The sequence below is a fragment of the Pseudopipra pipra genome, chromosome 22 (genome assembly GCF_036250125.1).
Source record: "Pseudopipra pipra isolate bDixPip1 chromosome 22, bDixPip1.hap1, whole genome shotgun sequence".
Lineage (NCBI taxonomy): Eukaryota > Metazoa > Chordata > Aves > Passeriformes > Pipridae > Pseudopipra > Pseudopipra pipra.
In genome coordinates, this window is record NC_087570.1 from 108,185 (window position 1) to 135,045 (window position 26,861).

General features: G+C 45.3%; 2 protein-coding genes across 6 annotated transcripts; one reads left to right on the plus strand and one right to left on the minus strand.

Moving 5' to 3' along the window:
* Window positions 1-345: 345 nt before the first annotated feature.
* SLC45A1 (solute carrier family 45 member 1) lies at window positions 346-21,106 on the minus strand. Of its 5 annotated transcripts, XR_010435716.1 has the most exons (14): window positions 19,089-19,210; window positions 18,020-18,432; window positions 16,964-17,056; window positions 16,295-16,519; window positions 14,541-15,274; window positions 13,229-13,382; window positions 11,957-12,133; window positions 11,043-11,248; window positions 6,435-6,556; window positions 3,705-6,202; window positions 1,714-1,792; window positions 1,508-1,609; window positions 1,094-1,232; window positions 346-672 (listed from the first exon to the last, which is right to left on the minus strand). XR_010435716.1 is itself a non-coding variant. In XM_064678252.1 (10 exons), exons 3-10 carry the CDS (start codon window positions 18,420-18,422, stop codon window positions 10,689-10,691), a joined length of 2,274 nt encoding a protein of 757 aa, XP_064534322.1. In that variant the 5' UTR covers window positions 18,423-18,432; window positions 20,539-20,620; window positions 20,979-21,106; the 3' UTR covers window positions 7,632-10,688. The 5 variants fall into 5 exon arrangements, 4 of the variants coding, with proteins under 4 accessions (XP_064534322.1, XP_064534323.1, XP_064534321.1 ...); XM_064678252.1 differs by lacking the exons at window positions 346-672; window positions 1,094-1,232; window positions 1,508-1,609; ... (2 more) ...; window positions 6,435-6,556; window positions 19,089-19,210 and adding exons at window positions 7,632-10,970; window positions 20,539-20,620; window positions 20,979-21,106; XM_064678253.1 differs by lacking the exons at window positions 346-672; window positions 1,094-1,232; window positions 1,508-1,609; ... (2 more) ...; window positions 6,435-6,556; window positions 19,089-19,210 and adding exons at window positions 7,632-10,970; window positions 20,539-20,620; window positions 20,735-20,888.
* On the plus strand, window positions 3,254-4,124 carry MRPS16 (mitochondrial ribosomal protein S16). The gene is made up of 3 exons (XM_064678266.1): window positions 3,254-3,405; window positions 3,577-3,837; window positions 3,918-4,124. The coding sequence occupies exons 1-3, from the start codon at window positions 3,393-3,395 to the stop codon at window positions 4,028-4,030; spliced, it is 387 nt and encodes a 128-aa protein (XP_064534336.1). The 5' UTR covers window positions 3,254-3,392; the 3' UTR covers window positions 4,031-4,124.
* Window positions 21,107-26,861: the final 5,755 nt, after the last annotated feature.

Sequence of the window (26,861 nt, forward strand, 5' to 3'; positions counted from 1 at the left end):
CTTTTTTTTTTTTTTTAATTTTCTTTTGTTTTTTATATTTCCTTTTTTATTTCGTTTAGTTTTTATTCTCTTTATTTTTCATTTTCTCTCCCAGTGCTCCCCAGTAACACCCAGTGCTCCCCAACAACCCCCAGTAACACCCAGTGCTCCCCAGTAAACACCCAGTGCTCCCCAACAACCCCCAGTAACACCCAGTGCTCCCCAAAAATTGACCCAAAACCCACCCAAATCACCCCAAAAGCTGACCCAAAACTGACCCCAAAACCTGACCCAAAACTGACCCAAATCACCCCAAACAATGACCCAAAACTGACCCCAAAACCTGACCCAAATCATCCAAAAAACTGACCCCAAACTCTGCATTTATTTGGCATCATTTCCTCTCAAAAACAACATCTCCAATTTAGCCATCATTTTAAAATCATCCCAGGAATCAAAAGGGACTGGAAAACACACAGAAATCATTCCTACACCCACCAAATCTTTAGGAATTGGAACCCGATTCCCTCATCTCCCTCCTGGTTTTTCTTGGCTGGAAAACCTGATGATCCCCGCTGGCTATTTTTAGGCTGCTTTTCTTCCACAGCTCCTTTCTCCCAGCTGAAACCTCCTGGCACATTCAGGGCTTATCTGGAGGGAAGCCCCTCTGAAGTATTTCCTCTCGTGGCAATTCTGTGGGATGAAGAAGTAAAAAAAGCACGTCAAGAGCTCCTTCTACCCCCTTCCTTCGCAAACACCCTCCCAGTTTGTCCTTGGCAGCTCCATCCCCCCGGCACCCGCACCCGACGCTTCGGCTCCGCTGGCAAAGGGACAGCAAGTGCAGAAGCAAGTTCAGTGCTGGGCAGGGGCTCCCTGGGGAACGGCACTTCAGTGCTTTAGTCCGTGGCCTTTCCTGCTGCCCTCCCTCCTGGAGGCAGAGGATGACCCGGCCCTTGTTTCTCCCACGCTCGCAGACCCAGGTCCTGCTCCTTTGGCCCCACTTTTCTTGGCAGACCCGGCCTCATTTTCCAGGGTCCCCAGGAAACTTCTGCACTTGACCCATTGCTGAGTGCAGAGCACAGGGCAAGGGAAGGACAAATTTCTCGGCACCCACCCCCTGGAATTTTCCTTCTCCGCAGCACGCTCCCGTTCCCGCTGTCTCTGGAGGTGCCCGCACGAGTCCTCCTTCTCCCAGCACCTCAGAGAATGTCCTTTTCACCCGGGTCCCGCTTACCGGCGTCCAACAAAACACGCTGACAACATTTTTCAGGATGCCAGTGGAGAGATATTAGAGCACACTGCACAGGGAAGCTGAGCCTGCCCCTGGATCCCTGCAAGTGTTCCAGGCCAGGCTGGACGGGACTTGGAGCAACCGGGGATGAGAGGGGAAGGTGTCCCTGCCCACGGAAGACAGGGTGGCCTTTGAAGGTCCCCTTCAAACCAAATCGCTCTGGGATTCCCCTCCAAAATCACTACCAAAGAGACACAGTAATCAAAGCAGAGGGACTGCACTCCCAGCTTTTCTTACCTGCAGGCACACGCAGCACAGCACGTTGGACATAAAAGCCACGGGGTTAGTCCTGCCAGAGGCGTCCGGCACACCCACGTCGACCGAAGGGAAAGAGGGAGCCTGGGAACACGGAGTAAAAGACACTTTAATTAGGAGTACACTGAGCAACAGCCAGGTCATTCACACAGACAGCTTCACCGTCCAGTCATACAAAAAGCACTCACCGAGGCCTCAGTTAGGATGGTTCCTGACGCTGACCGGGTGAATACCTCCATTTGCCCCGGGGTGTCAAGAATAACATCCCTGGTAAGAAGTCACCCATTACTGAAGGGAAAAAATACAGGCCAGGCAAACTTATCCATCCGTAATGAAACATGCCCTTCACAGTGCAGTTGCACCTGTCCTTGGAACTCCACTATGGTCCTGGCACTTCATCTTTGCACTGACAAAACTGCACTGTTGAAAGAGTGCTGAGATAAAGAAGGATACATTAAGTGGACAAGAGGGACGCGCATATAAAATAAATAAAGAGCATCTGTAAAACTTTCTGTATACAAAATAACTTTTCCTGTGGAGGGTGATTTCCATTTTTTTTTAATTGACAGCCTGAAAAAGATAAATCTTTCACCAGAAATCATCTGAAAATGCTGTTTTTACAAGCAATAATGGGGCACTAATCAAACCATCAGTCTTCTGCAAACTGCCAAGCCTCTCCTCAGAGTCAAGGGTGCCAAGCTTTGGGGCCAGCCCTGCTGCGGAGCACAGCCACTGGTGGCCCCGGGGCTGCTCAGCATGGCAGGACTGACACTCTGCTCCTGATGAGTTCAGCACCCCCAGACTAGGGACAAACCAGTCACCACCTTGTCAACTAGACCAGAGCACTGAGTGCCACGTCCAGTCATTCTTGAACACCTCCAGGGATGGTGACTCCACCCCGGGCAGCCCCTTCCAATGCCTCATCACCCTTTCTATGAAGAAATTATTCCTGATGTACAGTCTGAACCTGCTCTGGTGCAGCTTAAGGCTATGACTTCTCCTATTGCTTGTTACCTGGGAGAAGAGGCTGATCCCCACATGGCAACTACCTCCTTTCAGATAGAAAACCCACAGATTATTTGCAACTATGTTCTAGAATACTTATTAGGAACAAGTCACTCAAACACTTCACCGAGTGTGATACTTTCATACCCCTGGCCCGCCGAGTTGCCACAGCAGGAAAAGTTGTCCATGACAGAAAAGTATATGCTTTTGAGAAATCACAGATATAGACTCAGCAGTCATGGTTTGTGTTCTTACGACAGAGAGCACTGAGCTCCAAAAAGCTGCAAATTCTTGAGCCCTGCCCAAAAATCACCAGGTGACATGAGGGGTCACAATTCCATTGTCTTGTCTGTTTTCCACAATCCAGCACTTCAGTGACTCCAGCGTCAAACAAATCAGGATCAATTCCAGGTCACATGGACTGGGTACAAACCAGCTGCTCTGCTGGAAGGGGTAATTCCAGATGCTCATCTCCCATTATTGGGAATTCAGGGCTGCAAAGAGCCCGGCAGTGATCCTGGATTTAACCTACAGATTAACCCCTCCCAACACTCACTGCCAAGTGGTGCTGGAGCACCTCTCCAGGGAAAGATGCCCAGTGCCGAGGGGCTTTAGTGGGGTCCCTGCCCAGTTTCCCAGGATGGATGGGAAGCTACCACGGACAGGCTGGATCTCAGGAGAACTCCATTTGAGTATTCATTCCTGAAAGCTTTTAAAACAGGGGCTTGTTCCCAAGTCTAAGGCAGCTGAAATCCTGTGGCTCGCCAGCCTTCCTAATAAAGTGCTGCAGAAGTCAGCCGGGTGTGTCAATCTTCCGGCCCCTGTTGCATCATCGCTCCGCGTCGAAGAGTAGGCGGGAGTCATGGTGCAGCTCGGTGAGTCCCGAGCCCGTGACCGGCCCCTGCGCGGCCCGTGACCGGCCCCTGCGCGGCCCGTGACCGGCCCCTGCGCGGCCCGTGACCGGCCCCTGCGCGGCCCGTGACCGGCCCCTGCGCGGCCCGTGACCGGCCCCTGCGCGGCCCGTGACCACCTCGCTTTCTTCACAGGGAGCCGCCTCCTGAAAGGCTACCGCGGCGGGCATGTCGTGATCCGTTTCGCCCTCGGAGGCTGCGCCAACCGGCCTTTTTTCCGCATCGTGGCAGCGCACAGCAAGCGCGCCCGCGACGGGAAGTACCTGGAGCAGCTCGGCTGCCTCGACCCACTGCCCAACGTCCACGGCGAGAGGGTGGCGGGGCTCAACCTGGAGCGGCTGCGCTACTGGCTGGGCTGCGGCGCGCAGCTTTCCCGGCCCGCCGAGAAGCTCCTGGGTAGGTCTGGGGCGGGCGCCTGGCAGCGGACGGGGGGTGGGGGCCCGGTGCGGCCCCGTCTCACCGCCTCTTATTGGCAGGTCTGGCGGGGTTCCTGCCGCTCCATCCTATGACAGTGACCGGCGCCGAGAGGCTGCGCCAGAGACGACAGCGAGCACAGCAGGTGGGCACTGCCCCTGTGGACGGGCCCTGAGAGACGCCCCGGCCGAGAGGCCCGCCCTGGCCTGAGGAAGCATCCTGCCCTGTCAGTGCATCTGACCACATTAAAGTGTCATTTGCCCACTCTACACTGTGCATCTGCTGCTTTCTCCAGACTCCGCTCTGAATCAAAGTTTATTGTTGCCAAATTTGGTGGACAGAGAAAAAAGGGGTTTCACTACTCTAATACACACAGAGAACCATTCAGCTTTTTCTAAAGGCATGCCATTTGCTCTAGCATCTCCCACTCTCCAGCAATAGCATGGCTACTGCCAGTTCCCATTTGCCTGCTGCACTTGTCAGGTGTTTTGACTCCTGGCTCTGATTTACTGTAACAGGACAATCCAGGAGAGGCCTGGCACAGATAAATGCAAATGGAAGTGCAGTTGTATTTCTGTTTAATTTCTCCAGAGAGGTTCTGGACCTGTTTACAAGCAAAAGGGAAAGATTTCAGTCTCATTTAAAGAGATGGGGCGTGCCTGAAGTTGAGCTATGAGTCTTACTCTTTCATCACATATTTGACCCTCTTCCAAGAGGCAAAACCCCTGCCAAAGTCTCTCTCCTACCTTAGATGCACCTTTTGCTTCTTTAGGGTTTCTTTTAGCACAACTCTTAGGTGATTCTACAAATGTCAGGCAAAGACAAGTTTCCAGTATTGCATTTCAATAAGCTTGTAGTGTAGCCAGCCCAACAGAGGATGAATTAGACAAAACACTAAGAAAGGGGCTGGCTTGCTTTTAACAAAATCACAATACTGAGAGAAGGTGGTTTTATTTTTGCTCATGGATTAGATGATTAAAAACCTATTCTTGGAAGTGACAGAAGCTATGAAAAAGTGGTATTGCTTTTCTGATACCTTCCTCTTCTATATATTTGGTATGTTCAGCATCACATTTTTTATAAAATGGTGACTGCACTCTGGTACAGGGTTTCTAGGAAGTTCCTCTCTAGCTTACTCTAGATTTCCTTTCTTTGCTGCAAAGGTAAAGTTTTGCATCTGCAGTGTTTTTACTATTGTAATCTAAAGGTACCACACAGCTTTTCCTTTCTGGAGCTTTCTGCTTTGAACACAAAGTATATCTGTAATGTTTCTCTTCAGATAGTTTCGTGTTGGCCTGGCTTTTTTCCCTATTAAAAATAATTTTGTTATTAAATAAAGCATCTCACTGCATACACAAGGCAGTAGAACACTTGTTTTCATGTCCTTTCAAATACCACAGTGCGATGGGGCTGCTCTCTAATGCAGCAGGGTGAGTGACTATTGGCATCAGACACTAATGTTGCACAACACAGTAATAACAGTAAATGAAGGAAGTTCTAAAAGGAGAGTCTGGCAGTGCTGAGGTCATGTTTTCCACAGTGACTCCTTTCAGCTTTTCTCTTGCCTTAAGTCCCCTGCTAAGGCATCTGCTGCACTGAGAAACAACATGCAGCTGATCAGGGGGACATAAACAAAACGGTGTGTTTCTTCTCACCTAACTTGCCCTTCATTGTCTATGCAAGTAGTGGGTCTGTTTCTTATGGACCAAATTCATAACTTTTTCAGGATTCATGAACTTTTACCTGTAGGTCAGAAGAATAGTTTGTGCAACAAAGCACAGCCTCTGGGCCACTGTAAGCCCAGCCTGCCGTGGAAGCAGTGGATTTTTCTGCACAAATGCACAGTACTATGCACCAGTACAGGAGAGCTCAAGCTTAAAAAAAATGGTATACTGGGCTTATAAAGCATAATTCTCAGCTGCTGTGATGCTGTCAGCAGAGGAAGGCTGAGAACAAATTACAGTGAACAGTTCTAGTACTGTACAAATGGTGAGAGGTGTAGTGCTGGAAAAAAGGCTGTGTCTGAGGCACCCTGGAGTTTGCTAGAGAAAACCAGTAACAGGTAGCTATAAGCACTGAATGCCATTTACACTTTGGACTAAGCCTAACTTTCAGAAAATTATCTGATACTTTTCTTTGGAGCCATGATGAGCCCGTTGCTTAAAGGGGCCATACATAATAATGTAGCACATAGGGATCGAGGTTCAAGACTAGATCTGTGCTGTAGACACTTCACTAAATACAGCAAGAGTTAGGGCAAAAGGAGAAAATATTTTCCTTTCTTGGTAGGAAGAAGCATTAAACTTATTCAGCTCTATTTTCACTTTCCTCTCTTCCCCAAAGAGTTCTGTGGACAAAAAAAATCTGCAGTAAATAAAAAATAACTGAAAGGAGTGGGCATAAAGCAGAATCAGAACAGAGTATCATCAAGCAAAACATAGCAAAAGCTAGGCTTAAAGAGAGCTATAGCTGAAGCTTGAAAAGCTTGAATCTCTAGCATAGTAATTGTTCATAGCATATGACAGCAATACTGTTAAATTCATTGCTTAAGTAGCTCATAAGCTTGGTTAGTACTGTACCTGCACAACTCAAAAAAAAATCTTCCTTTCTGCTCTGATGCTGTGATTTCCTCTGTTGACTGTTCCATTGGCTATTGCAACAAGATTTGTTATCCTTTGTTAGAGAAACCTATGCCCGGATCCTAGAAAAAGCAAAATCAAACAAACGAACAAGTTTCCATACAGCTTTTATATGTGGCTAATAATGCATCATGCCCATTGCAGATTGCTCCTCAGTCTGCTGACTGCTACTCAGTGCATATTTTGCTTTTGAATTCATCTGATTAAAGTTACTCATTGCTTGTTTTCTTCCTGCTCCCTGGACTACTACTGTGCTCCACACATGACGCAGCAGTCTGCCCTTTGTTTACTGTTAACACTATTTGGGTATTGCACTATGCTGTTGCCTTTTAGATCTAAAGTAAAGCTCCCAGCTCCCACTGTGGGTTGGGGGCATTAGGCAGTAAGCTCCAATCACCAAAAATTCCCATTATTCCATGCATTTATCATTTCTGCATGGGATATAGGAGAGAGCGTGTTGGCAAGGTTTTTAACATAAAGAACTCCTTGAACAGCATAGAACACCATCTTCCCAGAACCTTCAAGTCTGTTAGGAGACAGCATGGACTGCAATACCAAGAAAAACAAGGATTCTACTAAAGGACCTCTAGCCTGTCCCAGCGCTGCTGCCCTACAGCTTTTGCTGTTGTCTTGGGTGTTGCAGCCTGAAATTTGCCAACCTAAATGTAGGCACCTTCCCCTCCACTGACCCTGCTACAGAAGCAGCAGCCTGGGACAAAGGAACAGCCAATGGAAAGTTGCTGCAGCCATTTCTCTAGTGAACATCAACAAAAACCTTCCCTGCAGGAAAGCTAGGCTAAATGAATCATTATGTCTTAACAACCACAGGTACGGAAAATGTCTATTTAGATAAATTAAACAGATGCTGGAGATCTCCCTTGGCATTTTGGTCCCAGTACTCATAGAATTCTCAATATGTTTATTGGACTTAATGCAATCCATTGGGTGTTATCATGGTAATGGCATCTAAAAGTTTCTCCTCTCTCCTAAGACTGTCCCAGTCTGAGAGAGGGAAAACAAATATTAAGAAAGCTACCTTTTACACAAATTCTTTTTTTAATAAAATAAAGTGCATGTCCTATAGAGTACAAGATGACTAACTACTCATTTGTAGAAAATAAATTGACTAGAAAACTCTTTTGAATAGTTCACAATACAGCTTTTCTTTATATATATAGTCATACAATTTTATTCTATTTGATTATTGAAAAGACTCATTTTTTCCATTCAAAGACACAGCAGAAGTTCTGAAATTATTAGGTTGTCTTTTTTGAGAGACACAGCAGAAGTCGAGTGAACTGCAGACATATGCTGAAATGCTTACAGCTAGCTTCATTACAAACATGAGACAACTGATAAGGTGTTTTCTCCATCAGTCTCCCCATTTTCCCTGCTTCTGTACATCTGTTATAAATACCTTATGAGCATCCACAAATAATTGCCATCAATCAGCCTTTAATGATATGGACTTATTCAAAATTAACCTTTAGGCATCACTGAAAAACAGCACAGCGTAAAATCATTTTCCTGCCTAAACTCATGCATCTTTTTTCTAATCAGCAATTTGCAGATTTAGACAGAATATGAAGCGTTTGGATTCCAAAAGGTAGACATCACGTTGTAGCTTGCAGTTCAACAGGGATCATATACAGTAATTTCTGTAAAATACAAAATGTATAACGAAGAGAATAAGCAAGTAATACCTTTTTAAAGTTATTTCTATGGATTTGGTGTAACTCTGCATGATAGTGACAGGCCCTGGTTTTTTTCCAGACACCACTAGTATTGCTCAAAGCCCCAAATTAACACACAGTGATGTTGACTTAAAAGTATTATGTATGTAACACTACATCAATACATACGCAAAATAAAGTCCATATCCCATAAAATAGAAAATGTAATATATATTTTATCGGGTAATGCATATAGGCATAGCAATAGTTTTATAACTATATAAACGTAGCTCATAATATTTACAGATGGTAATGGAGACATACATTATCACCAGATACACTGATTTCATCAATTGTATGAACCTTTTGAAGATTTTCACTTGCAACAAAATAATCTGCAACTCCAGCTACCTAGAAAAGGAAGTGCTCACAATTCATTTAGTGCAATAATGCTGGCTACAAAACTTAAGAGGAGAAAACATTTTAAGATCTGATACCACATTAGCTAGTGAGACCAAACAAAGAAATAAAATAATTTTTGAGTTTAAAAGTTTGAGAAGATAAGGAAGAGAAATTAAGGTTACAAGGCAGACCAACAAGAAAGAAAAATTCTCCAAAGTCAAGTCTTTAGATTGTCAAAATCAGAAGTACCAACAACTTCTCATGCTATTTTGTTCCAGCTTTGTCCTGAACGTTTTTGGAGACAGCTGCCCCATAATCAAGGAAATGACACATCACAGATATTCCTGCAGATATGACACTACATAAGCCCAAACAAAGAAATGAAAGATGAATATACTCATCAATCTGATAGTCCTTTATCTCTGAGTGCTTGACTTTGTAATCTCAGTAGTATTCCTCCATTTAAGTCAGCACTGAGTAATATGAGACTTGCTTCTAAAATAAATTTTTAAAAAAGTAATACTCAGGAACAGACGATAAAAATGAGGGGTTCTTATAAGTTGTGTATTATGCTTTCAGCATGGGAGTATAGTAAGCCACAACAGCTAACGATTACACTAATTATTTCATCTTGGCATCGTAGATCAAGCATCAGAATAAACTTAGGCGTACAATTAAGTACAACTCATTTAAAAAGAGTGACCCTCCTGTGATAACCCTTATTCAAGACCTAAAGACCAAGTAAGCAGAAATAACCTCTACAGGGATGCCATGCACGTGTAAACACCAAAGTGTCCCTCAGCCTTGGTAAACATTGGCTGCCTACCCAAATATGGAAGCAGACTGATAGGGATTTTAGAAATAGTTTTAACTTTATTTATGACTTAAAATTAACTCCTGGCCGTAACTACAACTTGTACAAGTTCTCGCACATTTACCACCTTCTAAAATCAGAATAATTAAAAAATCTTGCAGATAATGAAACCCAAAGCCCTTTTTTTACTAGTTTTACTGAGATATGGAAGATGCAGTTCTAGCTGACAAGCACTTATTCACTGGTTCCCATGCAGATTTTAAAATGTCACAAGGTAAAACTGTATAAACAACAATGATGTGATGAAGGCTTTCATACAAATTATTTTTCTTAAATTCTCAACTTAGCTCTGAGAGTAAGCTTCTACCCAAGAGAGGCTGATGAAAAAAGACCCTTCTCCCCAAAGCTGGATTATGGACAACTGTCCATCCTCCTGCTAAGTCATCACAAACCCCTGTAGTCTTAATTAAAAGTCTAATGTGGAAGGAAATCTGCACATATTGGCAAACATTACCAAGGACCACAGCCAGGACCTAACAAGCAGGGTTTGGGAGCCAGGCCACACCACTTTCAGCCCACAGTGGTTTCTCGTAGCACTTGGTGGGAGCTCTGTACAAGTAGAAGTCCAACCATGGCACTTCATAGAGTACTTACACCACCTAAGCAGGACCAGTTGCTCTCAGCCTTTCCAAAGTCTTAGAAAGCACCCTCCAGAGCCCAGCCTACCATAGGCAGAGGCTGTAGGTTGGACCCACAGCTTCCAAAAGCCTCACAGGAATCACCACTGCCCTTGGCGATGGAGGATTGGGCTCTGCCTGGCCATGAGATGGCACCTTCTGCCCCCCAGACTGGCAGATCGCTGTTCCCACAGTGGCAGTACTCGCAGTGGAGTGTGCAGCCCAGCCCAGCAGCTCCCTGCCACTCAAGAGACCGAGGCTGCCCTGCTCAGGTACCAGACTTCCAGGCCTCCTGCCTCATGCTGGACAAAACCACTGGTTCCCCTGGGAATGACAGCACCACGAGGCAGCTGGAGGGAATGGCCTCACCACTTCCTGCTGCTGCTGTGGCCCAGGGGCACAGACAGGCCTTTGCCACCTCAGGGGAAGGACCAGCAGTGCAGGCGCTGCTGACTCACCCCTCACCTTCCCACAGGCAGGGGAAAGCTCAGCAAAGCCAGTGCAGACCTTTCTCGTCATTTGCCATGCCCACTGCTGCCATCCCAGAGGTGCACAAGCCTGTTGTGCCACAATAGGAAGGCTGAAGGTGATGCAATGAGGCAGCAGAGGCTGTGGCAGCTTCTCCCATTTATTCATTCTGCGCACGGGGCAAGAGCGGACGCTGCTCCTCGGCAGGCGGAAGCTCCTCGGTGGGCAGCAGCTCGTAGGTGACACAGAGGGAGGAGAAGAGACAGCCCAGGAAGGACACCAGGCTGGCGAAGTACATGGCACTGCTGGCACTGCCCACAGCCGCTGTCAGTGGCCCCATGGCCAGAGCCACCAGGATCTGTGCCAGGAAGTACTGGCAGCTCAGCAAGGAGATGTCAACGCCCATCCCGCGCCGCATGCCCTCTGCCTGCGAGCCTATAAACTGCGGGGGACACAGCCACAGTGTAAGGGGGTGTCACAGGAGTCCCTCTCCCCTCCCCGGCCCAGGGCTCACCTCACGGCTCTGGTAGTAGTCACAGAGCAGGGAGTAGGGCAACGTGCAGAGCGTGGCAAACAGAATGCCGTAGGTAGCGCACAGTGACAGCACCACATAGACGTTTCTGGAGAGGGTGGCCAGGCCCGTGCCCAGCCCAAAGGCCAAATATGCCACAAAGTACAGCGTCCGTGTGCTGAACCGCTCCTCCAGCTTCTCCAGCACGGCTGCAAGAAAACGGAATGACATTCTGGTTGAACTGCATCCCTCCCCAGTACCAGCCAGTCAGTGGACCTGAGGCCCCGTAGTCCAGCAGTTAGGCAGCCACATCTCAGTGGCAACTATTAGGTCTCTGAGTAATCGGTGGCTTGCATGTGAGCACCAAGGGCCCCTTCCAAATCCTGTTGCCCCAATGCAGCCTCGCATGCCTCTCCATGGAGGGCATGGCAGAGCTGAAGCCTAGCAGTGCCCATGTCCCAGAGGGGTATGTGGGAATTGGTGGAGGTGGGGAGGTAGACGTATGGCATACGTGACAAAGTGCTGTGGTGCTGCATGACACCTGAACACTCTGCTGGGGAAACACAGGCACTGAGTGCTGCTGCACCAGAACTGTGCCTATGGCGGCTGCATGTATTTCTGGATTCAATGTACATTGAAAATGCCACTTGTGAAAGGAACTACATACTAAGAAAGATGTGTTTTTATTGGATTGCTGACCTCATCTGCTGTCAGTGCAGGCCAAGCTAACGAACATCATATACTTATGTTAGCTATAACATAATACAATTACCATGAAAAAGAACACTCCGCTTCAGGACTTGTGCTGGTAGACTATGTGCAACATAAACACTGAGCTACTTGTTGCAGAAACACCACTTTTAAGGAAAGTGTGTATCTTTTCTCACAGCAGTAGTTAAGATGGCTATACCAAGTACCTGAATAGAAAGCAGCACTGAATGCATAGATGCACATTCCCCAGCAGCCCATGGTGACCCCAGCGTTGTACTTCTGATACTCATCTGAGTTGTGAGGTGCTTTTGGATTCCCTTGAAACACTACTTCTCCCATGAAGTCAGTATAGAAGAGTAACATCCCTTCAAACGAAAGCCATCCTGAAAGAAGTGAGAAGTAACCCATCAGGATTTCAGAGTATCTCTTTCCCTTTGTAAGCTTGTATGGATGTTATCAGCTATATTACAAAACACACCCGGAACACAGGTTGTGTCATGTGAGTAATACACAACAGCCACATTTATCTGAGACCACTGTTCCCCGTGCATTATGCTGCAATGTTTGTTAAAGACATTCAGGATTTTAAAGACCAAGATTTACCATTTGAATTCCAAAGTGGAATGCTAGAGGCTGAATAAAGGCCACAACATACTGGTTTAGCAAGACAGAAAAATAGATGATGACAGTCTGAGCTGCCTTCAGGACAGGACACAACTTCAGCTGACAGAACACAACGCTCCGTTTAACAGAGTGGTTTATCCCATAGTAATTTCAGGTTGCTGTTATTCTCCCACATAGAACTGGAAGGAGGACCTCATGTCATGGTTGCAGCCTCCAGAGTGCCTCTGATACAGTCAAAAACTCTACTTACAAATTGGCATCGAGGCCATTAATGCAGACAATCTCTTAATTCCTTTCATAGCCAATGAGTATTAACTACCTGGCACCTTCTGTCCAATTTTGTATACATTGGATTGATTGCAAGCCCTTCCTAATCATCAGTCACACACTGGTTAAGAGTAAAGGTAACATTACTGGTTATAGGCACTTCTGCAGTGCTGTGTTTCACACCTCCTCGTGGCCTGTTCTGGGACCCCAAAACACGTGCTGTCAAAGGGAGGAAAGCAAACACTAGTCTCAGGTGTAAGCAGGGAAATGCAACTAATCTTGGCTTTCTGTTTGATGTAAACATTCTACTTAACAGAGGCACTGATTTAGGCCATTGTTATTCCCTTTCTAGGAACAAGGCTTTACTGTTTTGTTGGGGTGTTTTGGTATTTTTTTTCCTTTCTCCTTTCTCACTGTTCTAAGAAACTAAGTATCAGAAGATACCTTATTGGTAACTGTATATAGAACAAATCAAATTCTCCCTAGTTAGCAGCCATGGCAGCAACAGGTAAAATATTGAAAAAGATTCACCCGAGGTAGTGCAGAGCTACTTCCCTGTGAAGTAGAAGACGGCACTTTCTGAATACCTAAGAAGTGGTTGATGCAGAGGTTACGAAGAGCCCTGGGCATCTGGCAGATGGTCGAACAAAGCAGTTTCACAGAGAGTGGTTGCTCAGAGGTCTCGTCTGATTCATTCAGCTCGCTCTCATACTTAACACCATTCAGCAAGATATTAGCAACCTGCACCATAAGAACTCCCAGGTCAACAAGCACAGCAAGAAAAACCTTTAAGCAAATGTATGCAGTATTGCACACCTATCTGATCATCTGAAAGATAAACTCTGCTGCTGGAGTATGTTGACTCAGAGATTAAGTGTATTAGGCTAAACCGTAAATTCAGCCTTGGAACAAGTGTTCAATGGCAGCACTACCCTGCAGCTTTCAGTATACTCGAAACAGTACTCTTCACTTCACTAGGATACTTGGCGACCACATCCAGATTCTAGTATAAGGAATGGATAAATTCTACTGCATTTTATAGGCGTTGTACCCACATTCAGGTGAATTTGCATCCTGAAGTTATAGAGACACTGAAGAAGAAGAAGCTGGTTTTAATTGAAACATATTCTCATTGCTTGCTAACCTTGATGCTCAACCTCTACATGCACAGTAAGTAAAATCCTGGCCCTAAAAAAGTCTGATCTCACAAATCAGGTCAAAGTACAGCAACAGCAACAACAAACAAAACAAACAAGAAAACAGCACCTCCCAAAAAAAACCCTCCAACCAAATCCCATAACCAAACCAAAAAGTAACAGAGGACAGTTTACCTCATCCCAGATCATAAAAAAAGATACGCCATACAAAGGTCTCAGATATTCCAAGTTATCACCAACAGGGGAAGGAGAAGTCAGTCTTATCCCTCAGTAAGGGAAACCTCATCTCCCTGATGGAACCAGATGTAATGACTGCCATAAGGAGAAGCTCATGGGAGAGTCCTATCCCTGGCCCTATCTTGCAGGTCTTTCTGTGGAAAGGGAAGGTATAGGCTCAATAAAAATGTGTCCTTTTCTGCTCTCATGTGGTAGCTCCCTTGGTGGTAAAGCAGGGATCAGAAACCCCAACCTAACTCTCACACATGACCCGATAAGAGTGGGACATTCCCATTTCTGCCATCTTAACAAAGGCAGCTGACAGACTGCCAGTCATAATTCACATTCTACCCACTATTTTACTGATAGAGTCATAGCAGGTGTGCTGTTTCCATAATGACTTATATGAGCAAGCTGTTACGAGCAGTCTTTAATGAATAATTTGTGAACCACATGTTTAAAATTATATGAAGAGATTAATTATGCTCATGTTTACATGGTCATATCATTGATTTCCTGCTCTTACCTGTTGGCTGAAGGTTACATTTCTTCTTCTGTTACTCTCTGGGCAGTGTCCTGTTATGGTATCTGGAATGGCCAAGGTCTGAGGTCTTTTCAAGATCCCTGACGACCGTGGCTTTATTGCATCCAGTGAGCCCACTCTTAGTGCGTCACCGTCAGATGTTATGCTGCTCTCCCCTTGCTCCAGAACTCCATTTTCTCCTTGGTAACGGCCATCAGGCACCTGAGGAAAGCTAACACTGACAGGCTGCCTGGCCAAACTAGCTGGAAGTGCTACATAACTATTGTGCCCGTCTGTAAAACAGTCTATAAGCACACTGTCAATATTTGAAGTCCCAAATGATGATGCAAACTCATTAATTCCCGTCAAAGAATTGTCTCTGCTGACAAAACTCCCGTATTTTGGTGTGAGTGGGCTGATGGGGGAAACGGGACTCGTAAAACTTGCATGTAAGTGAGTTGAGTTATGAGAAGCAAAGTTTTCATTTACACCCTCCTCAAAGAAGAAAGGTGGAGAAGGAGGAAGAGGAAGACTTGGACTCTTCATCACCTTTTTCTTCCTGCTAAAGGACCTTAAGGGTCTTTCTGGAATGCTAATTAGAGTCAGCACGGTAGCAATAGTCAGTATAACTGAGGTGAAGACATAGATGACGCGAAGTTGCCCTCCTACAGCTTTTCCAAAACTGGTTTTATCCCAGTGTATTCCTCCAACAACATAACCAAAGCCACCTCCAAGACCTGGTGGAAAAACAGAGCCAAGATTATCTTCCCTATGCAATCCCACAAGTCAGTAGCAGCACAGCATCATTTGTCTAATGATTCATGAGCAGAATCCAACGTGTTATTTCTGTTTTACCATTCAACCCCTTTTCTCTTCAAATGTAGTAATAAACACAGTTACCTGTGCCACAAGGACAGTCTGGAGTACCAACACGGTACAAAAAGAGGGAGAAAGTGCTGTAAAAGCGATGATACAAATAACTAAAAATAATACTTCTTTCTTTGCCAAGAACAAAACACCTTACCTTCAGCTATTTCAGTCCGTAAACAGAAGTGTCCACCAGCCTTATGACAAGGCTCTGCAATCATTCAGCTAAGACTGTTTTCCTGAAAGTGAAAATCCATTTTCCTCACTCAGTTAGAGGAACGCAGATCTAACTGCATCCAAGACAGATCGATTCACTTCAGAAGTGTAGCAAGCTCATTAGTCAGCAATGTGTTGACAGCGTACAAAACTGCCACGGCATCACTACTGATGAACATGGGAGTTGTGAGAGCACCAGGTACCTCTCTCACTCCATTCGTATGGTGAGAGCCTTACAACACTATCCTTTCTTACTTATGAACACATTCAAGAGTGTGAAATAGTTTCCTAGAACAGGGCAGTACTACAACTGAAGATGACAGCAGTGAGGGATCACAGCACCCAGTATACACTTTCTCCTCCAACAGAGCAACTAAGACACATATTCCACACCCGTAGGAAGCTAAACCTCCTCCCTCAAAGGACAATTTTGTTTTCATAGGAGTTATAAATTATGTGAGGGACCTTCGGATGAACAAACCAGTCTTGTTTGACTTGCAGTAGTTACAAAAGCCTTTTGCAGTAAGGTTTTTTTCAAAGTTAATTAGTGCTATTTCCTCCATATTTGGTCATTATGCTTATACAGGAACAGTCCAGTGATTTTGACTCTGCTTTCTCACAGCAGTTTGTTTACTTAGGGTTAACATCACCCAGGAAGTACCAAGGAAGCATACCTGCTAACAAAGCGTGGATGTTGAGGCCCCTGTCTTGATCCACTGGGCTGCATACATCCATCATGTAGGCATGACTGGGATTGTCTGCTGAATCTGCACTGAAGTCCATGAGGACAACACCACAGACCGTAAGAATGATCCCCCATTTGTGGTTATTCTCAGTGTCAGACAAGGCACTCCCTATATCTTTGCCATTCAGCATAAGTGAGAGGCCAAGCAATGCCCCTGGGAATAAAACCAAATCAAAATCAGTCACTGCTTGTATGCAAAAGAAGCCTGCAGAGCTCCAGGCTCCAAAGGCATTATACTACCTGCACAGCTTTGTGGCAAGCACTAATTGCTCTTTTTCAGATCAACACAGCCTGGGGAATGAGCATGGCTTATAGGATACACATAATCTTTTTCCACTATTTGAGCTTAACAAATGTCTAGAGTTTGTTTTGGCCAAAAACCCCCACATTCTTGACCCTCAGAAACACCATCCCTTCAGACTCTGAGAAGCTTTTATGTATGGATCTCCAGCAGCCAAAGCATAACCTTGGTGTCACTCACCACCTTCTTCAGACCCACAGTCCCCCACACTTCAGGAGGTAGCGCCACAGTGGATGTCACAGAAGAGAGATGCACAATGTCTACAAGTGTTATGCCCATAGTTTCTAAAAGACACACCTACTGCTAAGACCAGAATGAAAGGTCTTCTTCTCCCATATCTTGATGTGCATCTGTCACTCCAGGCTCCCAGCAAAGGCTGTAGCAAAAATCCTAGAAAAAAGGAATCACCAATAAACAGGATTTTTCTACAAGCCTGTTTCAGAGAGGTCTTAAAAGGCAGTTAAAGGCAGGACACCATAGCATAGTGGTATGTCCGGTCAGCACCAGTCATCTAGGGTCACACACAGCATCTTGCCTGGCATTTCCCTGAACAGGGACCGAATAACGTAATTTGCTGCTGCTCACTGACATGGCAGTTCACTCTGCATCAATAATAAGGAGTTTGACACCAGGTGAAGAGTTAGAGTACAACAGTTACACATTCTCAAGCATTCTGTTCCTTATAAGCTATTTCATTTATCCCACGTCAGATGGGAGATCCCCTGCAGGATTAGCTTGGAAGACAGCAAGCAAATTCATAAGTAGGAAAGGTGAGTGTATTAATCTGGGCCAGCCTGTTAGTAGGGGCCTATTTCTTCTTATGAAGGATATCATGAGTACAAAAGCAGTGATGGATACAGTCCCAGCCCTGCCTCTGTGCTAAGGCATGTAATCCAATGCCCGTAACAGCAGTGGTCAATGGTCTTTCTTCATTGGAACAGCCTATTTGTTTCAGAAAGCTAAACAGGAGAAGGCAACCCAACTCTGCTTTTTCTTACACACCCTTGGGAGCTGTCTCTATATGCTTTTTTCATAGGGATATAAATGGATATACTGATCCTGTTTTGCTATTTTTTAAATACAGGAACAGAGCAACCAAAGCTTACCCTCGCAAAAGGTTTATGAGGTTGAGAAGCTATTAAAAAAACAGATCTTTTGAGCACACTTGGCCTATTTCAGGCAAGACGCAGCAAGAATTATTCTCCGATTTGGTTGTGTAAAATTATGGCTAGTGCTTCTTAACCTCAACGGAATATACTTATGAACAGATGAGGTAGAGAAAACAAACAAAAAAACATAACCGCCATGCAGTGGAAAAAATAAGAGGGAAGAAATAGTGTAAAGCAAAGTTACCTAATATAGGGCTGATGAACCATACCATTCCATACAGTTGGTCTGGAAGCCCCATCTGAAGCAGCACAGGGGTAACATAAGCTGTTTCCATGGCATAACTGAATTCAAGCCCAAAGAGAATGCACCCATTGAACAGGAGTTCCAAGAAAGTCCTCTGAGGCTGGAGATCCCCAAAGTCAATCAAATCAATAGGACATGGAGTATTTGGTGGCGGTGGTGGCGAAGGGCGGATATGTTTTCTTCTTTTTGGATGTCTCTTGAAGTTGTTGGCCCGATGACTTATGTGCCGTGTGACCAATCCAGAATAGCCTGGAACTGGTGACCTCCACACTTCCTGAGAAGCCACGCTTGGCAAGAGTGCAGCATCACTGACAGGGCTGGTTGCAGATGGTGGAATCATCATGGGTAAGGGTCTGGAAGACAAATAGAACACAGTGGTTGAGTAAGAAAAACTTGCTTAATTTCTTTTACTGAAGTTCAAGACATTTCTCAATGTTTCACATATGGAGTGTGACCTTCGTATTATTTACAACCTCTTCTTTCCATCTCCCAACACAAGGTGTTTTACGAGCACTTCTCCTCCATCTTTGCACAAATAAGACACCAGAGATACTATCTTGGTTATCTAGGTATTGCCTACCATCACGGTAGACTGAAATATTTATTAACAATTAACAGTTAGACATGTCACACTTCCCAGAAGTTTCCATAATAGCAGTGAGTTTTCATTTATCTAGAATTCACTTGAGTTAAATTCACTCAAGCTAAAAAGATAAATCTCAACCTCAGTCTAAGTTTACAATAAAGCACAGCTGTGGCTTGGCAGCAGATCCAGACCCCTGCTGCAACATGAAATCCCTTTGGTATAAAATCCTCTCAGTACTGATCCTACCAATCCTGCTGCCTATGCTGAGGCCAAGGCTTAGCGCAAAACTTTTTTGCAATGTCCAGTTTCGGTTTTCCTCCTATTTACATTTCTGAATTCAACAGAGATATCTCTGTTGCAAGGACAGCATCTGATCCTTAGGAACTGAATTTTCAAACTAATTAATGAGAAGCAAATACATACCCCATAAGCCACCTCAGCACTGCTATTCCTCTTTCAGTGATTGATGGCGCCATACTGAGGACCCCTGGTGGTCTAGTGGTTAGGATGTGGCGCTCTCACCGCCGCGGCCTGGGGTTCAATTCCCGGTCAGGGAACTCCTCCGGGCAGATGGAACTCATCAGCCCTGTAAGGCCATCCATCTAAGAGGTCACTCTAAACAAACCTACGTCCTGAGGACCTCGCTGCCACCGTCCAAGCTCGCTCAGCCCCGGCAGATGAACCTTAGGATTAAAGGGTGGGCTCAGTTGAGCGCACACTGTGTCTCACCTAAAAAATCCATTGTGCAGGCTCGAAGGGTAAAGACCTTTCCCAAATCTTCGTTCGCGAAGACTGGCCATGATTGATGGCATGCTGGACAGACTCCTTAGATCTCATCAGAGTCACTCCTATAGCTAAAGTGTGCACAGTGTGGTGGGTAAAACAGCCAAATGGTTTCCAAAATAGCATCAGACAGATGCCAACAGATCTGCTGCCTAAACAAATCACATGTGATTTCTTGCCTCTTTTTTTGCCAGAAATGGAAACAGTTTATTTTCTTTTCTTTATGCTTCCTTGCTCATGGATCAAAGGCTGCTGCTGCAAAAGGATGGCTCCACACCACCCCATACTTCTTCAGGAAAATCCTCACAGCTGGACTCTAGTAAGCAAAACAAGTCTCTTACTTTTTTGATTACAGTCCCCCAGGGGAAAAAACTCCCAGCTGTTCTACTACTTTGGCTGTACAGAACTCCCACAAATCTCACGTTTTCTGCTTCTTCCTCTGGTGCATTTCACACACTGGTCTTTTTTCCTGTAGCCCTGAGTCTAGACAAAGCCACTCTTTGTTGCATATCCCCAACTATCCTCAAAAGCAGAACCCCATAAGCCCATGTTTACCATCCCACTGATGCAACAGTTTTTAAGCGTGGTGGATGATGCCCTACACAGACCAATCCCCAGCTGCACGCAGGCATCTAGAGACACATTCCACAATACAAAACACTGCACAATACAAAACTAAATGCCAGGCATCTCACAGAAGATTGCAGTTGGGGTAACTTGAGTGCAGTTGGGGCCTGAGGAGAAGAAGGAAGGATGAGAGTGAAAAGATATCTATTGAAATATTGTTAACACTGTATCAAGGGTTTCCTCAAGACTGCTCCTCTTCAGACCAAGATGCATATCACATAAGAGAGGAGAATAGGCAGTTCATAATTGCAACTACACACCTTGACAACACCCATCTCACACAGCACTAACAGCAAGTTGCATCTTGCTGGGAAAGCTCATTAACCACAAAGTCCCCTATACAGACCAACTGAAGAAGCATATGGAGACTTCATGAAGATGTCTGCACCAGCATTCCCCTTGACACTGTTTCTGCCACATACCATGAACTTCTTATGACTCATGTCTCTCACGGAGTACTTACTTTGCAGGAGTACCTTTATCAGCTTTCAGGACAAAGTAACTTTGTCACAGTGAGAATTTGTTAAAAATGAGGAGAGAGATACCTAAAAAAAGACATAACAAAACCCTAATCAGATTCACGACAGTTGCTCTAACAACCCTTTCACAGAGACATGACAACGCAGCTGTGCTAGCAGCCCCCTTCATCACTATTATACCTTGCCATTTGCACACAGGTATTATCTCCTTATACTCATCTATTATTTTCACTTCATGCTAGGTCTTCCTTTATCTTCCTTTGTGTCAGCCGAGAACGAGCCGTGCTGCGCAACCGCCGCGGGGCGCGGCCGCCGGCCCCTCACAGCCCCGGGCCTTTCGTTCGCCCCGAGCCGCCTGCGGGCGGAGACCCCCGCGCCCACCGGCACCCGCCGCTCCGCTCCCCGCCCCGCCCGGCGGCCTCACCTCCGGCGGCATCCGGCGCTCGGCCTGGCCCGTACTGCGCCGCGGGCCCGGCCCTGCGGACGCCGTCCCGCCCCCGCGCCGGTGCCCCGCGATTCGCCGGCGGGAGCGGCGGGAGGGGCCGAGCCGGCGCTGCCCCTGCGCGCGGCTCCCCCTCACGTCCCGGCCCCGGGCCCGCCCCCATTCCACGGGCCCTCCCGAAGGAGCCCTCGTGGCCAAGGCAGCGCTCAGCAGGCACCAGGGTAGGGAAGTCGACTCCACGTCAAACCATCCACTGCCGCACTGCCTGCACCGTTCTCTGCAGCGATGCTGCCCAAGACAGGTGCGTGCTGCCGGACCCTCATCTCCACATTGGCACTGTAAGCACTGCGGAAGTGGATCGTGATAGGAAGACTTTTAGGCGACGCAGAGATATTTTTCGATAGGCCTGTAGAGCAGATGCCGCAGAAGATGCTGCACTTTTCTCTCTTCTGTTTCAGAGTCTTCCCCTTCCTAGGGTAAAGGAATTCAGCAATTTTGTTTTATAGGGCCATATTTTGTGCTCATGTTTCAGATTTCCTCGTGGTTTGCAAAGATGTCATTATGTAGTGCAGTCTGCTCTATTTTTAAAATACTTCAAATTTGGAGCCGTAATCATTAAGCATCCTTAGCTGCCTGAATCCTTAGTATATGTTAGTATTTATTTATCATAGAATTTATTGTAGCAGAAAGATGGCATTTTTGCTGCCTGCCAAAACAATCAGACAAATGAGGCAAGAGACAGCAGTTGCTGGGAGGAGCCATTACCATCAGCAGTACTTGTAGTAACACCGGCTACTGCTCACCCCCAGCTTGTGGTGCTCAGGGACAACTGGATGGGCTGAGACTATGGCTGTCACACCACCCACAGTTGTTAACTGCCTTCTTTGATAAAGACCCAGAGTCAGCCATCCCTTCAGTGACCACAAGCAACAACACAGCACAACAGCTCACGCTCCCGCCAGCCTCAGTCCAACCACCACCCCGTGTCAGAGAGCTCTGCAAACACTGAGAAAATGAACACAGCACTTGAGAGTTCCATTCCCTGACATCAAGGATGACTTTTTGTTCCACCTGGGCACGGAGAGCGGGTTACATTATTAATGCTGGCAGGCAGTCATGGCCATTTTATACAATGATTTTTCCTCGTAAACATATTTGAGACATTAAACTCATGTTTATTCCATGGTCAATTAAATAAAAATGTCTGCTCAAAACTTACAAAGATGACCTCTTACACCATTTAGCACAGTTTGTCCACTTGGGAACAGTGGGACAAGTAACTCTGGTCCTTCCCAGGGTAACGACAAAGGAGAGAACAAAAGCAGTTCCTGCGGTGTATTCATTTATTAGCATCCTTTGGGCCTTAGACAAAACAGAAACCACAAATCTCCTCTCCTCTGTGAGTTTGCACATAAATTGCTGTTGAAATGTAAATGTACTCATTTATTTCATACTAATTTAACCCAACAGTGTTCAAAAAAGCAGGTTTTGGTGATGAATACCTACTGCTATGAATCTGTGCTGTTCCCTCCTACCTTCTCTGCGTGCAAGATCTTTTGCATTCACTGAACACTTTTGTTAAGTCTGTCCACAAAGCAGCTTCTGACAGCGTATTCATTTCTGCTTATTTACAGCCTGACGTTAGGCTCACTGTTTCATTTGCCAGCAGGCCTCATTATTTGCCCTGCTCAGATCAGACCGTTCCTATGTTTCTTGGAAACCTCTCTTACTATCCTCATAATCCTTTTCTCTGAAGTAAACATTAGCTCCAGTCGAGTGAAATTCTGTGCAAGACACTAACAGAGAGTATGTTGTTCTCCCTCTCAAAGAACAGGATTTTGGCTGTGTGATGTTGGGTGTTTCTTTTCCTTGTTTTGTCTTAAAATTAATTTAAAACATCTTTCAGTTCAGTTCAGTGGATCCACAATGTTGTTCAGTGGATCTACAATAACATTCAGTGATCCACCTGGAACTGGCAGCTTCTTTTCCAAACATGACTTGATTTTTTGAGGGGGAGAGATACAAAGTCTGTACCAAACAGACTCACTGTGAAAGTTTTTTGGTGCTTGAAGGTTGCTGCTTCAGAACACCCAAAGGCCATATGAGTGGTGGAGCAAAGATTAACCTACGCTCAATGACAGAATGATGAGTTACCAAGTTTTAATGTCTGCAGAGGGACCTGCGCACACACTCTGCAAGTTCTCCTCCATTTCCTAAAGCACAGCATGCTCTTATACAAGCAAAGTCATCAAGGAAAGACTAGGCCCGTAAAGATCACACCTGACCCCTCTTCCTTCAGAAACTCTGCTTTCCACAAAATTTATGATATCAGTTGAAGAAGAATTTATATTTCTGTAAATTCCCAGTCATGCCAATGAGGCCTATGGTATTGAGCACAGTGCAAATACAGTGTAAGACAGAAAAGAAGCAAGTTCAAACTAGGTGAGTTGCATTTTAATTGTGTTCTTAATGCTTATATGGTAAGATGAGCTTACCACATAAATTACACCACCCTAGAATCCCTTACAAGCTAACTGAGTAGGCGTAAAGAAGTTGGTGGGTGGCTAATACAATGTAAGAACATAAAGAAATCTTATATATGCCAGTCTGCACACCACCTCCATATCTGGCCCTCAGCATATTGTCATATGACTTTAATAACCCAGATAAATCAGTTCCTGAACCGAACTCCTACACTGGCTATATTAATGGATGAAATTAAATATTTAAAAGGGCACTTGAATTTTTACTTAGAAAAAGGAAAAACAAAACCAAGAAACTCACACTAGAAGCATCACCAGAAATAAAAAACAGCATTTTGCTGCAGAATGAAAAGCAGTGCTAACAGCACTGATCCATTTGCATTAAAATTGAGTTGTTAATTCATTGAGAAAATAAATTCAACACAGCAAACTACAATAGAAGATAAGAACATGAATTTTTAATATTCAGGAAAACTTCACTAACGTCACACTTCGCCTAAACCATTCAAGTATGGTGCAGTGACAGCCCAATAGCTTTTCCTCCACTAGTTTGTACTGAAGTGACTCATGTTTCAGTTCAGATGTGCTATTTCCACGACAGCAACATGTGCGCACTCAGTCGTTTGCTGTCCAAGGCTTTGTGCAATGACTGCTCAATAAGCGTTTGCTTCTGCAAGACAAACTAGTGCTGGCCTCAAATAATAAGAGGGCATTTACCCAGCTCCTGCCCTCACCATTCAACCACCCCTCAGTGGCTGGTCTCTCACCAATGAGAACCCAACACAGTTCAAAGAATTAGTCACTAGAGGGCACTTACAGAATTCAGAAGATTGAGAATGTGCTTGGGATCAGAAGGCCACAGTCCTACAGTTCTAAGAGTCCAAATGATGAAATTTGCATTTACTTCCAAGCTCCTGCAACCAATACTTTAAGATACAGAACCAGAAAAGTAATTATATTTCAGAAGATGATCTTTATCATCTTTTGGGTTTTACCCATCACCTGAATGAAAGAAGGCTGAGGAAAAACTCTCCTCTGAGGCAATACACAGACTAGGCTACATTGGCCATGCATTTCTGGACAAATGCTGACAAAACTGTTAACTGCAGGCATGTAAGATATGTACCATGCAAGATATTGGTGCTAAGTGTCGCTGTTGGGTGCAGCTTTGGGGAAAGAGGTACAGACAAACAAAACAGTGTGGCAAACTCACTGAAATAAATTATTTCATTTCACTGCAATGCCTGAAATTGACTATACATTTCACAAGAGTCAAAGATGTGATTATGCCCCAAAGATTTTATTCTGGATGTCACAAACAACAGAAAGGTGATAAGCAGTATGTCAGGAAAGCAGGAGCAAGAATCCTGGATGCAGGATCTTCCAGTCACCCATAGCAGGCACAGGCTGCATATATTTTAGCTCTAAACTAAATTCTCATTTAAAGACAGAGCATAAATAGAGACTACTCTAATCCCTTCTATGTTACCTAAACAACTCAATTCCTTGCTTCTTGTATTAACTGTGAGCTGCAGCTTTAATCCAGTATGTCCTGTATTTAGTAAGATTAAAATTTTCTTGGCTATCAGCTGTCTTATTTTTGTGATTCAGCATACACTTCTGATCTTCTACTGGAGAAGGGAAAGCAGAACTAATGTGATCAATGAGTTCTGGAAAACCTTGATTCACTGCCAAGTGCAGGGCAGCACAAGGAAGGGCCAGGCCACTGCTGTACCCAGGGCTGACAGGAAGAGGTGGTTGGATGAGGCACCATGCAGAGGGCAGGTCACAGCACATGGCTGCAGGCAGAGCATGGTGAACAGTGACCCTGGCAGGTCTGTCACACACCGTCGCCCTTGACAAAGGATGCCCAAGCATTGCTGCACTGGGCTGTTCTCCACTAGCTGCACTGGGGGGGGCTTGGGCTGGCTCAGTGCCTGGACAGAGATGGGGTACCCAGAGCTCACAAAAGCAAAGCAGCCTGGCACTGGTATGTGATGGACACTCCAGGAAGACCAGAGGTGCGCCTGCATCTTGCTAAGCAGTCGTTAAAACTGTGGTTTATAAATAGGCTCTGTATCTTGTCTAAATTGACTTTGGAAATACTGCCCCACTTCCCTGTGTTTGCCACTGGGGAAATGAGAAACCACTGGGTCCCTGGGGCTAATTACTTTCTTCAAAACCCAGCATTGCTCTATGTTTCTGGCTCAGCTCAGCATTCAATTTTCTGCTGAGATTGTATCTATATTGCATTACAGGATGAGTTGCAATAGCACTTGATGTTAATTGCAGTGCACAGACTGCTCCCTTCTCTCCTTTATACCAGTTATCAAGAAAAACCAGAAAGTCCACTTGTGCTGTTTTTTAATTTAGCCTCTTCCATCCATACAGAGTGCCTGTCAGACAGGAGAGGCAGGGGCTGTCATCCTCTTTCTACCTGAAAATATCAAACAACAAGGTATAGACTACTGCATACCATCCCAAACAATCAGTTACCTTATGGAGACAGATAGATGTTGGGATGCATTGCAGCCACGCAGTGTAAACAAATAGAGACAGGTGCTGTAATATTCCTGGATGGCCCCAAAGCCAGACAGCCTTCCTTGCCTCTTGCATCCACTGAAGGCAGAGAAAAGAGCAGATATGAAGAAACAGAAAAAGGACACCCCAGGCTGCTCTCAAAGGTTGGCAGTCTCTTCCAGGGCCTCTGTCTGCCTAAAACACCAAAGCAACCCTGAAAAGCACTGGAGTACAGACCGTAGAAACAAGCAGGGGCAGTGTATTCTGACTTGACAAACGTATATAGCTCAGCAAATTCTCCTGTGGGAACTAAATTTGAGAACATTTCCTGGGTGGTGAGTACAAAATTTCCTGAAGCATGGTCATATCAAGGGATAACAGGCTTCAGCATCTTATCCTTATTTTGTTTCCCTCCTAAATGCCCATCTCTGACAGTGCATTCCAGCACTCACCATTTATCAGAGAAATGTTTGTTTCTGACAAGTCACTTGATAGGCTGTCATTTCCCACTCCCAACAGGATTTCTGTCACTTTCAAGTGTTAAAACCAGCATTGGTAGTTACCACTTGCTTGGCATCATATGTGCACAGAGTAACAATAACGACTTGTATCATGTGCCACACTTCCTATACATTGTGTGAATAGCATTTGAAGAAAATTGATGAATTGATCTACTGGAAAGCAATGCCTCTGGGACTAGTATTGAGGGTTTGGGAGATCTTTTAGTGAGATCCTCTAAGCCCAGCCTCCTACTAAAATAACAGGAAGACAGCTATACTAGACCAGATAGCAGGGCTGTTTCCATCAGGGGGTATTAGTGGACACTTGGTTGCTGCTATTCACAAGCCTGCTTTTTACTTCT

Excerpts from the sequence above, each read along its gene's own strand:
- MRPS16 (XM_064678266.1), top strand. Across the intron at positions 3,838-3,917 it reads GCCCGCCGAGAAGCTCCTGG|GTCTGGCGGGGTTCCTGCCG; the intron begins GTAGGTCTGGGG and ends TCTTATTGGCAG.
- SLC45A1 (XM_064678251.1), bottom strand. The coding sequence starts at position 19,141 with ATGGCGCCATCAATCACTGAAAGAGGAATAGCAGTGCTGAGGTGGCTT. Across the intron at positions 15,275-16,294 it reads CATCCACGCTTTGTTAGCAG|GTCTTGGAGGTGGCTTTGGT; the intron begins GTATGCTTCCTT and ends TTTTTCCACCAG. Across the intron at positions 10,971-11,042 it reads ACTACTACCAGAGCCGTGAG|TTTATAGGCTCGCAGGCAGA; the intron begins GTGAGCCCTGGG and ends TGTCCCCCGCAG.